The sequence below is a fragment of the Macaca nemestrina genome, chromosome 13 (genome assembly GCF_043159975.1).
Source record: "Macaca nemestrina isolate mMacNem1 chromosome 13, mMacNem.hap1, whole genome shotgun sequence".
Taxonomy (NCBI): domain Eukaryota; kingdom Metazoa; phylum Chordata; class Mammalia; order Primates; family Cercopithecidae; genus Macaca; species Macaca nemestrina.
Window position 1 is genome coordinate 120,397,397 of NC_092137.1, and position 17,261 is coordinate 120,414,657.

General features: G+C 45.0%; 1 protein-coding gene across 8 annotated transcripts in view; it reads right to left on the reverse strand.

The window, feature by feature from the left end:
* Positions 1 to 8,429: 8,429 nt before the first annotated feature.
* Positions 8,430 to 17,261, reverse strand: part of LOC105490061 (cyclic nucleotide gated channel subunit alpha 3) — an 87,388-nt gene continuing 78,556 nt past the window's right edge. For 5 of the 8 annotated variants that reach the window (XM_011755320.3, XM_011755324.3, XM_011755323.3 and 2 more), the window contains 2 exons: positions 16,322 to 16,428; positions 8,430 to 12,334 (listed from right to left, as the gene is read on the reverse strand). In XM_011755320.3, coding sequence (XP_011753622.1) covers positions 10,923 to 12,334; positions 16,322 to 16,428 — 1,519 coding nt within the window. In that variant the 3' untranslated portion in view covers positions 8,430 to 10,922. The remainder of the gene's footprint in view (positions 12,335 to 16,321; positions 16,429 to 17,261) is intronic. The other 3 variants (XM_071077306.1, XM_011755325.3, XM_011755326.3) reach the window with 1 other exon arrangement.

Sequence of the window (17,261 nt, forward strand, 5' to 3'; positions counted from 1 at the left end):
TTCCTATGGTAATTTGACCACTTTTTTTTTTTTTTTTTTTTTTTTTTGAGACTCGCTCTGTCGCCCAGGCTGGAGTGCAGTGGTGCAATTTCAGCTCATTGCAACATCTGCCCCCCTGGTTCCAGCAATTCTCCTGCCTCAGCCTTCCGAGTAACTGGGATCACAGGCACCGGCCAACACACTCGGCTAATTTTGTATTTTTAGTAGAGATGAGGTTTCACCATGTTGTCCAGGTTGGTCTCGAACTCCTGACCTCAGGTGATCCACCCGCCTCAGCTTCCCGAAGTGCTGGGATTACAGGTGTGAACCACTGTGCCTGGCCCAATTTTGACTACTTTTGATCACCCCCTTACCCAGCACTTATATAAGGGGTGACTCAGTTTTCCTGGCATATTTAGCTGGCAGAGAATACGACTGATTCTATTATATGTATATGAAATAGCATCGAATTTGAGAGCAAATATGAACACGTGAAAGGAAGCTGTGGAATTACGCGAATGCTGAGGGCTTTCTCAGCTGATTTTAGTTTGTATGGACAACTAGATGTCTATGTTGAGACTGTTCCCTTTCCAGAGTGTAGAGTTGTCACTGGGAAGTGACCACCTAGTCAAGGATCACTATTTCCCCTCCCTCTTCTCCACTCACCCCCACTTGCATCTAGATGTGACAAGCTTTCACCAATAGAAGTGACACGTGTCTCTTCTGCAAGGTGAATATGAAGCAATGTACCTTTTCCGTCTCCCCTGCCCTGTCTGCAGGCTGCTGCAGAGCTCTGCACTCTGAGGGAAGGGCAAAGCTGAAAAATAGTGTCTGGAGCCCGGCCATCTGGGAGCGCTCATACTGCACTGTTGCTGAGTGAGAACCTTGCATTGCATCAAGCCACCAAACGCTGGAAGCTTATTCGTCACAGTGGCTAGCATTACCTTAATTAATATGATTTGCTATTAATGCACTTACTGCGTTTTGTTGGCCAGTAGATGACTAGTAATACTATGGAGCAAAAGCTACAGAAACTTTTTTTTTTTTTTTTTTTGAGACGGAGTCTTGCTCTGTCACCCAGGCTGGAGTGCAGTGGCCGGATCTCAGCTCACTGCAAGCTCCGCCTCCCGGGTTCCCACCATTCTCCTGCCTCAGCCTCCCGAGTAGCTGGGACTACAGGCGCCCGCCACCTCGCCTGGCTAGTTTTTTGTATTTTTAGTAGAGACGGGGTTTCACCGGTTTAGCCAGGATGGTCTCGATCTCCTGACCTCGTGATCTGTCCATCTCCGTCTCCCAAAGTGCTAGGATTACAGGCATGTGTCACCACGCCCGGCTAATTTTTTGTATTTTCAGTAGAGATGGGGCTTCACCATGTTGGCTAGGCTGGTCTTGAACTCCTGACCTCAGGTGATCCACCTGCCTTGGCATTCCAAAGTGCTGGGATTACAGGTGTGAGCCACCATGGCTGGCTGAAGAACTCCCTTTAGCATTTCTTGTAGAACAGGTATGGGGTTGATGAAATCCCTCCACTTTTGTTTGTCTGGGAAAGTCTTTATTTCTTCTTCACGTTTGAAGGATATTTTTGCTGGATATACTATCCTAGAATAAAAGTGGTTTTTTTTTTTTCTCCTTTAGCACTTTCAATATGTCAGACCATTTTCTCCTGGCCTGTAACGTTTCTGCTGAGAAGTCTGCTGCCAGATGTATTGGAGCTCTGTTGTATGCTATTAGTTTCTTTTCTCTTGCTGATTTTAGGATCCTTACTTTATTCTTGACCTTTGGGAGTTTGATATGAAATGTCTTGAAATGTTATTTGGGTTAAATCTGCTTCATGTTCTGTAACCTTCTTGTACTTGAATATTGATTTCTCTGTTATTATCCCTTCGAATAACCTTTCAACCCTGATCTCTCTACCTCTTCCTTAAAACCAATAACTCTTAGATTTGCCCTTTGAAGCTACTTTCTAGATCTTATTGGTATCCTACATTGTTTTTTATTCTTTTTTCTTTTGTCTCTTCTGTGTATTTTCAAGTAGCCTATCTTCAAGTTCACACATTCTTTCTTCTGCAGGATTATTTCTGCCAAGAGACTCTGAAGCATTCTTCAGGATGCCATTTGCATTTCTCAGCTCCAGTATATCTGCTTGATTCTTCTAAATTGTTTCATTCTCTGTTAAATTTATCTGATAGGATTTGGAATTCCTTCTCTGTGTTGCCATTGATTTTGTCGAGCTGTCTCAAAACAGCCATTTCGAATCCTCTGTCTGAAAGTTCACATATTTCTGTGTCTCCGGAGTTGGTCACTCATGCCTTATGTAGTTTGTTCGGTGAGGTCATGTTTTCCTGGATGGGCTTGATGCTTGTGGATGTTCGCTGAAGCCTGGGTATTGAAAAGTTAGGTATTTATTGTGGTCTTCATAGTCTGGGCTTGTTTGTATCTGTCCTTCTTGGGAAAGCTTCGCAGGTATTTGGAGGAACGTGGGTATTGTGATCTACGTCTTTCTCTGGTCACTGCAGCCATATCTGCTTTAGGGGGCACCCCACTCCCGGGAATGCTGTAGTTCTTGTAGACTCTTAGTTGTATCCCCTTGGTGGTCTTAGGTAAGATCTAGGAGAATTTCCTGGATTACCAGGCAGAGACTTTTGTTCTCTTTGCTTACTTTCCGTCATACAAACAGAGTCTCTCTCTTTCTCCTTTTGTCTCTGTGCTGAGCTGCCTGGGGCCGGGGAAAGGTGACACAAGCACCCCTGTGGCCACCATCACTGGGACTGTGCCGGGTCAGACCCAAAGCCAGCACAGTACCAGGTCATGCCCAAGGCCTCCACTGCTCTGTGACCACTGCTCGGCTACCACCTATATTCACTCAAGGCCCAAGGGCTATTCAATCAGCAGATGACAAATCCAGGCAGGTTTGTATCTTTCCCTTCAGGGCTGTGAGTTCTTCCCAGCCCCAGGTGGGTCTGAGATGCCGTCTGATAGCCAGGGCCTCGAGTCAGAAACCTTAGGTGTCCACCTGAGGCTCTCTTCTACTGTGGCTGAACTGGCACCAAAGCCACAAGATAAAGTCCTTCCCATTCTTCCCTCCCTCTCTTCCCTCCAATTTCCTCAAGTAGAGGAGTCTGTCCTCATGGCCACCACTGCCCTAGGCCCGTGGCAATTACTGCCTGGCTACTGCTTATGATGTTTACTCAAGGCTCAAGGGCTCTTCAGTCAGCATTTGGGGAATGCTGTCGGTCCTGAGTCTCTCCCTTCAGGGCAGTAGGCTTCCCTCTGGCCCAGGGCAGGTCCAGAAATACTGTCCAGGAGCCAAGGCCTGCAACTGGGGACTCAGGAGCTCACTTGGTGCTCACCCACCTGTGGCCGAGCTAGTGCCCAAGCAGCAAGACCAAGTCCCCTTTACTCTTCCCTCTCCTTTCCTCAAGCAGGAGTCTCTCCCCACAGCCACCACAGCTGGGAATGTGCTGGGTCACACCCGAAGCCAGCACAGCCCTGAGTCTTGCCCAAGGCCCTTGGTGAGCACTGCTTGGCTACCACTACTTATTCTTCAGGGCCCAGAGGCTCTTCAGTCAGCAGGTGATTACTTCTGCCAGGACTAAATCTTTCTCTTCAAGGCAGCAGGTTCCCTTTTGGCCCTGGGGGTGTTTAGAATGTCATCTGGGAACTAGGGCTTGGAAGGGGGGCCTCATGACTCTGTCTAGTGCCCTATTCTGCTATGGCAGAGCTGGTTCTCACATTGCAAGACAAAATCCTCTTTACTCTCCTGTCTCTTCTCCTCAAGAAGAGAGAGAGAGTCTCTCCTGGAGCTGCAAGCTGCACCGCATGGGGTTAGAGGAGGAATGATGTGAGCGCTCTCTCGGCTGCCTCCGCTGATATCTTACTAGGTTGCCTGTACTCCAAGTCCACCCGCTCTGAGTCCAGCACAGCACCAGGACTTGCCCAGGAATTGCAGTCCATGCGGCCTAGACTGCCTTTCAAGTTTACTTAGCACCCCAGAGCACTGTAGCCCACAGTGGCAGGGCTTGCTGGAACTCAAGTTGTGACTGCTGGGATGAACAATTTGCCTGGTGAGGGCTAGTCTAAATCCCTTCATGGGTGTCAGCCGAGTTCTGCCCTGCATTGCTCTCTGCTATGACAGGGCAGCACTGAGCACCAATGCAAAGTCCCACAATCACTGCACACTCCCCTCGACAAGCACACAGATTCTCTCTTCTTGCCATGCAGCTGCTGCTGAGGGATAGGGGAGGAGTGGTGTGGGCAACTCAGGACTGTCTTTCCTACCCTCTTCACTGTATCCTTCCTTAATACGATGTTAAAACCAGTACTGTGATTGCTTATTTGATTTTTGGTTCTGATGAAGGTGCTTTTGTGTGTGGATAGTTGTTCAATTTTGCATTCTTGTGTGTGTGGTGGGGGAACAATCACTGGTGGCTTCTATTTGGCTGTCTAGTTCTACCCCCCCACCCCCATCAACTTTGCAACTAGTGGTTTTAACATCCATTTTATATGATTGCCTAGATCCAATATTCTATGAGATAATATTTTTTTTAGTTGGAATTATTCTATAAAGAAGAACTTTCCAGCTGGGCATGGTGGCTTATGCCTATAATCTCAGCACTTTGGGAGGCAGAGGTGGGAGTATTGCTTGATCCTGGAAGTTCAAGACCAGCCTGGGCAACATAGTGAGATCCTGACTCTACAGAAGAAAAGAAAAATAACTTTTCTTCTTCAATTGTTTAGGTTACTCTGAAATACAGTTTTTGTATAGGAAAGTCAGCCATAACTGCTTGATTCTTTCTCTTTGGCAATTTTTGGAACAAGTTGCAATGGTGACCATGAAAAATATATTTGACTTAGTACATGCAGTTGCAGTTGTTTTTCTTTGTGATTCTCAAATTCTCCCATCTTTGGCCAGTGGAGGTGCATTCAAATTGGATTCTGTATTCTACTGACATCATCTCAGTAGTCTTTGATAATTCGCTTGCTTTCCGGCAAAACAAAATGTTTTGGGTTCATCTTGGTTCCTTTAAATGTGAAATTGTATTTAGAGACTACAACCTGGGTGCTGTGGGTACTCATTGCTGAGTTATTGTTCTGAGCTTTTTCAGTGAGCAAAGTACTTGGCCTTATGTCAATATTTTCGCAGTCTTTTTGGTCTTCTGAGGTTCTTCTCTTGTGGATTTCTCAGGAAGGGCTCATGAAAGCAATACTCCTGAGTTTTTGTATGTTTGTAACTGTTTATCTGCAGCCTTTCTTCCTCAAGGCCAGTTTGGTTGGACATAAAATCTGTGGCTCATATTTTTTGTCTTTGAATATCCTACGTGTTGTTTCATTGTCTTCTAGCATGAAGTGCTATTTATAAAAGTCTGAAGGCACTCTGATATTATCCCCTTGTAAGTGACTTTGTTTTTTTGCCTTAATGTCAAAAACATTTTTTCTTTTCTTTTGGAGTCTATAAGTTTTACTCTAATATGTCTCAGTGCCAGTTTCCTGGCTCAGTTTTCCCAGAATGCAGAATGTTTCTTCCATATCTAGTTCAAGCTAATTTTTATTTCAGGAACTTTTCTTACATGATAAGTTTTAGTGTCTGGCTCTGTTCCTGTGCTTCGGTACTTGTTTGGGATTCTCATTAACATGTTAGATCTTTGTTGTTTATTCTCCATCACTTTTCTCTCAAATTCTTTTTATCTTTTCCATTTGTTTTTTATTTTAAAAAAGCATTTTAAGAGCAGTTTTAGGTTCACAGCAAAATTCCCATATACCTGCAACATACTCCATATTTTAGGTAGTGCTACTAAAGGTGCATTTGCTGTGGAGACGAACCTACATTGACCCGTTTTCTCCTGAAGTCCATAGTTTACATTGGTGTTCACTCTTGGTGGTGTACATTCTGTGGGTTTTGACAGAGGCAATAACAACATGTATTTACCATTACAGTACCATACAGAGTATTTTCAGTGCCCTAAATACTCTCTGCTCTCCACCTGTTTATCCTTCTATCCCCCCAACCCCTGGCAACCACTCGTTTTTGTTTTTTTCTTTCTTTTTTTTTTTTTTACTTTCGCCATAGTTTTGTCTTTTCCCAAATGTCATATTTGGAATACCTTTTTTGATTTTTAAGACATTTTTCCTTTTCATCTTTGATTTCTCTTAAAACATCGCTCACTATGTTTATTTGCTCTTATGTTCAATTCAGTCTTTATTTTGAAATTATTTTTGTTCTTTTATTTCCAGTACCTTCCTGAGTTCTGTTACAGCTCTTGTCAAATCCTTTTCCTCATGACCTCATCCTTGATTCTGGCTTATGCTGTTTTGTTTTGTTTTTTTTTTTTTTTTCAAAGGATCTATCTTCTCTTAATTTCTTTTGGCTGGTTGTGAAATGATGGGTCAGTTTACTTCCGCTCTGTGGGCATGTCTTTCTGGTGGGTTTCATTATCTGCAGAGACGTTATACTCCCTCTGATTCTTCCTCGCTCTCTGTTTAATAAAGACTTGGCACGAAATTTGAGGGTGCATCTTTTCTGTTGTTCATCTTTTAAGTGAGTTGAATGTGCTTATACTTTAGAGAGAAGAGATGGAACATGATTTACCTTTTTCCTAACTTCATAGTTCTCTAAGTCTCTCTTCGGCTGTTTTCTCAGTGATAAACATATACATGGACTAGTGCTACCTCCTCTGCTTCTCTACCTTCTTTAATCGAAACTTTCTTTTTCCTTTGTCACTACCTTTTCTGTCCTGTGATCAATTTGGAATTTACTCCAAATTGTCTCTCAGTGAGAGATTTTGTCTTAGAATGAAGCTTCTTTCATACTAGAAGAAAACACAGGGTAAATCCTCCATGACACTGATTTGGGAAATTATTTTTAAAGATGTGAACCCAAAAACACAGACCACAAAAGCAAAAATAGACAAATAGGATTACATTAAACTAAAAAGCTTCTGCATGGCCAAGGAAACAATCAACAGAGTGAAGAGACAACCTACAGAATGGGATAAAATATTTGCAAACCATATATTGATAAGGGTTAATATCTAAAATATATGAGGAACTCAAACAACTCAATAGCAAGCAAACAACCCAATGTAAAAGTGGGCAAAGGATCTGAATAGATGTTTCTCAAATAAAGAAGGAAGCTTTATTCTGTGAACATCTAGAGTGTGTAGCACCCAGACTGTCCCTGCACATCAGTCTTGTAGCATCATTGTCAATTTGCTGCCACCCACAAATTGATTCCTGCAGAATCTCCCTTAATTCCACCTGTTCTCAGACAGGCTCTCCATGCTTTTTGGTGAGCACCCGTTGGTGATTTGGGTGTTTTCATATCCTCGAGGATGTCAGATGTTGTCTGTGGATCTTTAGATTTACTATCTTATTTGCTGTGTTTTTATGTGAAGACTTAGAGAGCCCAAAAAACGACACTGCCACCACCACTTTTCCAGAATCACAAAAATCTTAATGAAGTTTCTACCGTAAGAATAATACATATTCTTTCATTGTTACATTGCCTTCCTCTCTCTGATCTTCCTGCCTCCCACTTATCAGAATCCTCGTGATTGTATCAGGCCCCCTTGGAAAATCCAGGATAACTTTCCCACCTTAACATCCTTACTGTAACCCCACCCACATGATCAGTTGATATTGACATTATGTTCCCCCAAGGCAATGTAGAGGCTGCTGGATCCTTGGTTCCAGTTTTGAGTGCAAGATCCGCAAACAAGGCTTTGCATCCTGGGGTGGAACGTATCGAATAATCTACATATGTTATCTGGAATTCTTCTGTAAAAAACACATGTCCTTTCTCCCTCATTTATTTATTTATTCAATCGTTTATTTGTGGCATAGACTCATATACTTTTATACTTTGGGATATAGTCTAATACTAAATTTTTAAGTTTTGTTTTTCAGATGGCTTCAGTTTCGGCCATTGGGAACTCTTTCAGGTTGGTTGCTGTGTCCCTTTGATTTACCACCATCATTGTTTATGTGTGTGTGTATGTAGAAAGCCCTATTGCCACTTGCCCCCCAACATTGTTTTTTGAGTACTTTCTGGCACTACAAGACACTCCAGGTTCATGGTATGTTTTCCCTGCCTCAGCCCTAGAATCAGCCCTGGTTCCTTTCATTGGAGAAAGATATTTGGAAACCAAGATCTGGGTGCTTGGTGAGCTCTCTGTAATAGGTATCACTGCCAAGGCTTCTTGGTACACAGAGTTAGAAATATATCTATGTATACCAACATATATACACATATATACATACACACACACACACACACACACACACACACCCCTACAATCATTTCTGCATCTGTCTACCTGGATATAGAAGTAAACATGAGTTCGTTCTAATGTCTGATTCCAATCCAGTACCACAGGGTTCATTCTGATCTTGTGTGGCCTTATTTGTAACTTCTTTTTCTGACTACAATAAATCTGGCTTCCATTTTTTAAAGCATTTATTTATTTATTCAGTCATTCATGCATTCATCCATAGTATAATGTAATTCTGAATTAGTAACCCATATCCCCATGTGAAACAAATTTACAACTAGAGTACAGTATTCATGTCACATCTTTTCGTCTTTAGCCTTAGTTTCTACTCAAAGCACCATTTTTAACATTACTTAGGTCATCATTTTACCCTATGTCCTTCAGTAAAGTTATGTCATATATTTCTAATATAGTTAGATTCACTTGTCGCAATCTGCTTTCCATCCTTGTGTTGCTCACATTCGGGTTGATATTTTAAAATTCCACACATTACAGTTGATTTTTTGTGGTGTACCGTTCTATGAGAGTGGACAACGCACAGTCATATACCCACCACCGCACACCATGCAAAACAGTTCCATCACAACTAAAAATTCCCCACTGTGATCTCTGCAATCAGCCTCTACACCTCCCGACAACCCCTGGCAACCGCTGAGCTGTTTTCCATCATTATTGTTTGCCTTTTCCAGAATGTCATACAAATGGAATCTTTTCCCCTTGATCAACTGCTCATTCATTTTCATTCCTGAGTAGGATTTGATTATATGGTTATTGTATAGGTATACCACTGTGTTACTTTTTTCTTTATTTCTTTTCTTTTTTTTAGAGACAGGGTCTTGCTATGTTGCCTAGGCTGTCCTCAAACGCTTGGACTCAAATGATTCTCCCTTCTCAGCCTCCTTAGTAGCTGGGATCATAGGCACACACCACCTCACCTGGCTGTTTATCTATCGATTCACCTATTGAATGATATTATTACTACTTCCAGGTTTCTGTTAATAATGATTAAAGCTGCTACCAACATTTATAGACATGTTTTTATGTGCATATAAGTTTCAAATTCTTTTAGGTAAATACCTAGGAGTGTGATTGCTGGATCATACGCTAAAGCGTATGCCTAACTCTATAAAAACTACCAAATTGTCTTCCGAAGCGGCTACACCATACTCCATGCCCACCAGCAATGAATGAGAGTTCTTGTTGATTTGTGTCCTTAATAGCACTTGGCATTGTCACTTTCTTGGAATGTGTGCCCTCTCCCACATCAGCACCTATTCTTTCTACGGAAGCCATTGCCCTAGAAACATACTCTGCGACTGAAACTTCCCTTATGGCAAGAGCTGAAGCAAGAGTCATTCCTATTTTTAAATCCAGGTCTTTATTTTGCCTGTGCAAATATGAATGCAGGCATAACTAATAGTTAAGGCTTTTAAAATATATACATTTTGAGGAGGAAAAGAGGAGAGAGAAAGAGGAAGAAAGAAGTAAGAAGAAAAAAAAGGAAAGAAAGAAGACTCATCTTTGGGTAATTTGCAACATATTACATAAGGATGGAATATTGAGGTCATAATTTGCAATCACAGAACTCAAAAATATAAATCTGTTATAAAATGTTAATGATAATTATATTTACTGGGATTTGTTTTTTTTAAAAAAAGCTAATTTCTGCAATCTGTGAGCTTTCGGTGAGCCAAAAGCTTTGCCCTGGGATGCAATTCCAAGGGATCTTGAGGCTTCCTCTTCGTGGGCGAAGGGGCAGTTTGCAAAGATACATGCCTAATGGTCTCATCTTCTAAAACTCTTAGTTGTCGGCTTTTTTGGTTTAGGACACCACTCCAGCCTTCAATCTAAAAGGCTCTCCCTGTACGTTGCTCTCCTCCTTGAGTTAGAATAGGTCACCCAGGGCCTTGACTCAAGAATGGAGGATAGGCGCTGTCTCTGAATCTCTTTGGCAAGTGAGGAGGAGGGGATGTCTCTTCTCCTGAGATGCTCTTTTCTGTAAAACAGACGCTGGTTTCACCGTGGCTGGATGGCAGGGAGTCTGGATTTGCTTCACAGATTGGACGTGACCTCACATGGGGCAGCCTCTTTCCATCCTACAGAACTTCTACTTGCCATAGCACTCCCAAAGGCCAGGGTTTCCAGGGCCCCAAAGAGCACACGAGGTGATACCAGAGTCAGAAATATGCCTCAAACTGTCTTGTGTAAGTCTGAATTTGAGTCACTACGTTGTACCTTCAGCTTTCTGTTATATACCCATTATCAGGTGGTGGTGGAGTGAAGTTGGGGAGGAGAAAGGTGACTAAAGAATCTTTCATTTATAAGAAAATTAGATTAAAAAGCCTAAAAACGCCTTGCAGATTCCATAAAAAAGTAGTGAGAGTCCTGTGTGCACACTTTCCTATACTTGGACCGGGGATACTTTGCACTTTGCAAAGCCCTGCCTGGTGCAGTGTTTCATGCGGACCTCACAGTCAAACCTGGCACTTCACTGGGACTGAGACAAATGTCCCGTTTTCTAGGTGAAGAAACAGGCTCTCTTGGGCAGTCACACAGCTTTTAAAGGGTGAATAGAGCTGGAATTAAGCTCTGACCAAGTTCCATGCCACACAGCTGCGGCCACATAGCGTCACCCTGACAGTCGACCCCGTGAAGCAGGAGACAGAGGCTGCATCTTCACTGTTGTTTGTCCTCTGTTTTTGTAGCATCCCCGGGAACTTCCCCATCAGCCAGGGGGTTGTCCCCACCACCCTTCACCTGGCTCTCCAGTTGGCTGAGACGCTGCTTCATCTTCATCTGGGTGGCGTTGTACTCAGCCAGGAGGCGTGCAAACCTCGTCTGCAGGGTGTCCAGGGAGGACCCCAGCTGCTCCACCTTCTCCTCAAGGTCCTTGGGGTCCGCCCCCGCCCTGGCCAGCTCCTCGTCAATCAGGTTGTCCTTCATCAGGATCTGCCGTCCTTTCTCCTCCAGAGCCTTCTTGGCTTCGGGGTACTCGGTGAGGGCCTCCATGAGATCGTCCTTGGAGAGGCAAAACAGGTCTGAGTAGCCGATGCTGCGGATGTTGGCCGTCCTGCGGTTCCCCGATTTGCTCCCCTTGATGTTCAGGATGCTGATCTCCCCGAAGTAGCTGCCATCGCTGAGGACCACGAACTGGGTGACCCCATCATCGGCCACCACGGCCAGCTTGCCCTCATTGATGATGTACATCTCCTTCCCAATGTCTCCCTTCTTGCAGATATAATCCCCAGGGCTGAACACAGTGGGCCGCAGCTTTAGCACCAGCTCCACCAGCAGCCCCGCTTCACAGTCCTGGAAGATGCGAACCTTCTTCAGCGTGTCCAGGTGCACATTGATGGCGATCTCAGCCTTCAGCTTGTCTGGGAGGCTCTTCAGCACCTCCTTCTCATCCACCGTCTTCTTGTTGGCCCACAGGTAGTCAAACCACCGGATAACCCGCGTCTCCAAGTCCTTGGTCACCTTGCGGAACTGCATGTACTGCTTGATGGAGTCGATCTTGGCCTGGAACTCTGCCCGCGAGGCGTTCATATTCGAGATCATGGAGCCCACATTGCCCACAATGGTGGCAAAAATCAGAACGCCCACCAAGAAGTCTATGACCACAAAGAGATACTCCTCGTCTTTCACAGGGGGTGGGGTCTCACCGATGGTGGTAAGGGTCAAGGTGGACCAGTAGAGGCTGTAAATGTACTTCCTGGAGAGGCGCCCATGCTCTGGGATTGAGATGTTTGGGTAGACCCAGGAGTCTGTCCCAAAACCAATGAACTTGGAAATAGCAAAGTAGATGCAGGCATTCCAGTGGATGATGACGAGAATGTACAAGACCAAGTTCCCAATCCTGAATATATTGGGGTAGTTGGTCCTCGTCTCTGTGCGGTCAAAGAATTCAAAGAGCCGGGAAAACTTCAGTAGGCGGTTGAACCTCAGTTCTGGGTAGTTCATGCCCACCTTTAAGTAAGCCAGGTCGGTGGGGACCAGGGATAACACATCCAGCTTGAATTGCATGGTCGTCTTGTAATGCTGCCACAGCCTGTTGGTATCACTGACCATTAAGCCTTGCTCAAGAAAACCTAAAGAAGAAGATGGAGGTCACTCGGGCATCACAGAGGCCGACTTTTTTGACCACAGTACAAAGAAACATCTTTTACCTCATGGCTACAGAATACGCAGTGATACATATATAATAGAAATTATTTCAAAACCAACACTTACCATGACTATAGGAAATGCACTCTGATATTTTCTGTTCTATGAGGTTCTATCTCTTCTATTGAATTTTTTTAAAACATAGGTCGATTGAGTAAATTTAAGTATAAATGAGGTATTAGATGATAACAAGGAATGACTATTAAATTTTAAAAGATAAAAGGAAATTATGTACATATTTTAAAAAAGGATCCTTTAAAATTAGAGATACATGCTGTAAATCAAAAACTGATGGTGGGCCAGGTGCCGTGGCTCATGCCTATAATCCCAGTACTTTGAGAGGCTGAGGCGGGTGGATCACCTGAGGTCAGAGGTTCGAGATCAGCCTGGGCAACATGGTGAAACCCTGTCTCTACTAAAAATACAAAAATTAGCCAGATGTGGTGGTGCACCCCTGTAATCCCAGCTACTCGGGAAGCTGAGGCATGAGAACCACTTGAACCCAGGAGGCAGAGGGTGCAGTGAGCCAAGATCGCACTACTGCACTCCAGCCTGGGCAACGGAGTGAGACTCTGAGTGTTTAAAAAAAAAAAGAAAAGTGATGGAGGCGATCTCAATTGATTTAGAGGTTTATTTTATCAAGGTTGAAAGTACACCTAGGAGAAAGAAACACAAGTCACAGCAGGATCTGTGGCCTGTGCTTTTTCCAAAGAGGATTTTGAGGATGTCAATACTTAAAGGGGACAGAGCAGGCAGCAGGCAGGACAGGAAAGAAGAAAGAAAAGAAAGGGTGGGTAGGCAATGAGGCCAGTAGTTACATTCTTGTGAGGCTTTGATTAGCACTCAGTGAATCTACATGTGAAAAGAGGGGAGAGGAGGAAAAGTACATTATGCAAACTACATTTTACATAAGATAAAGTAAGCATGTGAAATTACAGCTATCTGTTTGGGAAGAAAAGGAAGGCAGCTTTTGCATGACTCAGTTCCCAAGCGTAACTCTTCCCTTTGGCACAGTGAGTTTGACTTCCCGAGATATTCTATTTTCTATTCAAAACACTAAAGTGCTTACTGCCTGGGGTTTGCTTACACCAGCCAAGAAAAGGGTGGAAGAAACAAAAAAGCAAAAACAAAAACAGGAAAATGAAACAAGAAAAGGGTGGATGAAACAAAAAAGCAAAAACAAAAACAGGAAAATGAAACAAGAAAAGGGTGGAGGAAACAAAAAAGCAAAAACAAAAACAGGAAAATGAAACAAGAAAAGGGTGGATGAAACAAGAAAAGGAGCAGATGAAACAAGATGGGCAGAATGTTGATAACAGCTGGAGCTAGGTGAGGGTACATGGGGATTCATAACACTATTCTCTCTGCTTTTGCATACATTTGAAAATATTAATAATAAAAATTAAAAACACACAGGCCATGGCCTCCCAAACTGATTTCACCAGTCAGCAATGGGGCACAACCTGCCTTTTGAAAACACCTCGCAGGAACACAGCTGTCCTTGGTTGCACGTGACTGTTACCCAAGGGGCTTTAAAAACACATGAAGTTCGGGACCCACCCCCAAAGAATCTGACTGGTCTGGAGATGGGGTGGACACCTAGAGCCAGGGGCTTTATAATGGGTGAAATCAATTAAGGAGGCCATGACCCACATTCTTTTTTGTTTTTTACATTTTCAAACATGCACAAAAGTAGAGAGAATGATAGAATTAGTCCTTTTAAAGTTGTGGTGAGCATCAGTATTTCCCCGAGGGCTGTGTGAAACGCAGAGTGCCAGCCTGCAACCCAGAGTTGGCTCCTGGAAGTTGGGGGCAAGTCCAGCAAGTTCCAGGTGATGCTAGGGCTGCGGGTCCAGGCCACTGAGGCTAGACTGGGGTAGGACGTCCCACTCTGCTCAATCTGAAAATCTAGTGTGCCGTCACAACGAAGAACACCCTGCTTCCCAGCCCCCAGTTCTTCTTAGCATTATTTGTTATACATGAGTTACTAAGGGCCTCGATCATTACGTAGCCTCCTGTGCCTCCAGCATCCTCCCCACTTCTTTAAGATGTCTTCTCACAATTCTAATGATGTTTTCCTTGGGGTGTGATTCCTGTGCCTCCCTCTCTCCCAGCTTCCTGCTGAATCTTGAGTTGCTTAGGATACTACCCAAGCACAAGAAGGCATAGGGTTAATGTCTGAGTCAGGGTGTCTCATCCCACTGAAGCTGGGCTGAGACCAGGGAACATCAGCCCAATGGGCCACTTACAGAGCTCGTGTGTCTATGGAGTTTAACATGACTGCAGTAGGGGAGCAGATGGCCAGGGCTGGCTAGGTCACCCATGCAAGCCTCAGCCTGTGTATCCGAGGTCTTCTAAGTTATGCTGCTAGGCATCAGTGTGGAAGCAAACGGTGGACCAGTCTGGCATGGCTGGGCAGTGACTGTGGACTTTGGACAAGTCACTTGGTGTCTCTCACATTGGTTTCTAAATCAGCAAGATGGGAGGTGATCATGCCTGTGCTTGTCTCATGCAGTGGTTCTAATGAAGATGCCAGACACGCTTGAAATATTTTGTACATGGAGCCACACAGAGGTTGGCTACTGTGATCTGCTGGTCTTTGCATCAACAGCTATAGCATAGCATAGCTTATTTATTTTATTTTATTTTATTTTATTTTGTTTATTTCATTTTATTTTATTTTTTGAGACAAGGTCTTGTTCTGTAACCCGAGGCCATGACTCCCTTTAGTCTTGACCTCCTGGACTCAAGCAATCCTCTCACCTCAGCCTCCTGAGGCACACACCAGCACGCCCAGCTAATTTTTTCTTTTTGTAGAGACAAGGTCTTGCTATGTTGCCCTGGCTAGTCTGGAACACCTGGCCTCAAATGACCCTTCTGTCTTGGCCTCTCAGAGTGCTGGGATTACAGGTGCCTGCACCCATGCCTGGCCTGGCACAGTTTTTAGTTCAAAAATCTTGGAAACAGGGCCTCTACCAGCTTAGGCAATGTCTTTGTGCAGATTAGAAAGGGACGTCCCAAGCGCACACAGTTCAGCACCTAAGAAATGTGAGGGGTGAGTATCCTTTCCCATCCCCAACCAGAGATGATTTGAAGGAAGTCCTCATTCACCAGGGCCCTATTTCAGATTTTCATTCTCCACATGTTAAAACTCCTCTGAAAGCCACGGAGTAACATGTCCTGGATCCTCTGACTGTCTGAGAAGAGAAACTCCAAGATTGCCTGAGCTCTCCTTCCTGCTCACCCCAGTGTCGAGTAGTGAGAGCTGGAGAGGTCCTTCGAGATTGCAGTTTGGCCTGCTTATTTTTTTTTTTTTTTTTTTGACAGAGTGTTGCTGTGTCGCCTGGGTTGGAGTGCAGTGGCATGATCTCCACTCACTGCAACCTCTACCTCCCGGAGTTCAAGCGATTCTCCTGCCTCAGCCTCTCAAGTAGCTGGGATTACAGGCACATGCCAGCAGGCCCAGCTAATTTTTTGTATTTTTAGTAGAGATGGAGTTTCACCATGCTGGCCAGGCTGGTCTTGAACTCCCGACCTCCAGTAATCTGCCCACCTTGGCCTCCCAAAGTCCTGAGATTACAGACGTGAGCCACTGCGCCTGGCCCAGCCTGCTTATTTCAGAGGTGACAAAAAGAAGGCCCAGAGAGACAGCCTGACTTGCTCAAGGTTACACAGCTTGTTGGAAGGGCAGAGCCCAGAGCTTAGGTGTCCTGGCTTCTGCTCAGTGTCCCATCCAAGGGTTCCGTGTAGAGGGGCTTGAGGCCGCACCACCTACCCTCATGGTCGTAGGTCCCCAGACCTGCCTGGCCTCTCATGGTCAAAGGTCGGCAATGTCCCATCCACTGTGCTGGGTCTCCCGGAACATGCCTGTGGGCGCCATGGTCCCCTCCCCAGGCCTGGGGCACACTCACCTGTCCGAGCTCGCACGAGCGCATCCAAGGCATACAGGACATCTGCCGAGTAGTCCAGGAGCAGCCACAGCATCAGGTACTCGGACTGCAGCTCATCGAAGCAGGCCCTAAAGACGCCAATTGGGAGATGGATGGCTGTGCGTGTTACTGGAGCATGGGCCACCCGTGTGTGGGCACCGGCTCTGTGCTGAAGACGCTGGATCATGTCATCTGGGAATGGCCCTGCCTGCGGTGTCACTACCTCAGCATAATCACCCCAGCTTCTGATGAGGCACCACTGTCTCTGAGAAGCTTTTCTGTCCCACAGTCACAGAACTCCTGAGAAGAGCTAAGACTGACCCCGAAGAGCAGCCCCATTGCGTCTCAGCAGAGAGCTACAAGATCCTAGGAGGTACTGTTTTCCAGGCCTCACTGGCAGAGTCACGTAAAGGGGCTACGGACCTGCCCTTTCTGGGGTCAAATTTCAACAAAAAATAAGAGAATGTCTGAGAGATTAATAATGGAACAGGCAGTAAATATTTTCTACCTTCTCCATCTTTCTGCTGTTTCCCACACAGGCAGCACCCCCAGCTCTTCTCTTAGCCTCACAGACACAGCAGCCTGCCCCTGCCGCCCCCCTGCAGCTTGCTCAGCACCCCAAAGCCTCCTGCCATATATATATACACACATATATGTATTAGCCGGGCGTGGTGGCTCATGTATGTAGTCACAGCTACTCGGGAGGCTGACGCAGGAGAATCGCTTTAACCCGGGAGGCGGAGGTTGCAGTTAGCTGAGATTGCGCCACTGAACTCCAGCCTGGGTGACAGAGTAAGACTGTGTCTCAACAAAAAAAAAAAAAAAAAAAAGTAGCAGCTTGTCCCTGCCTCCCTACCCTGCAACACATTCAGAACCACCCACTTATCCCTCCAAAGAGAAGCAAACGCCCCTGCATCCTCCT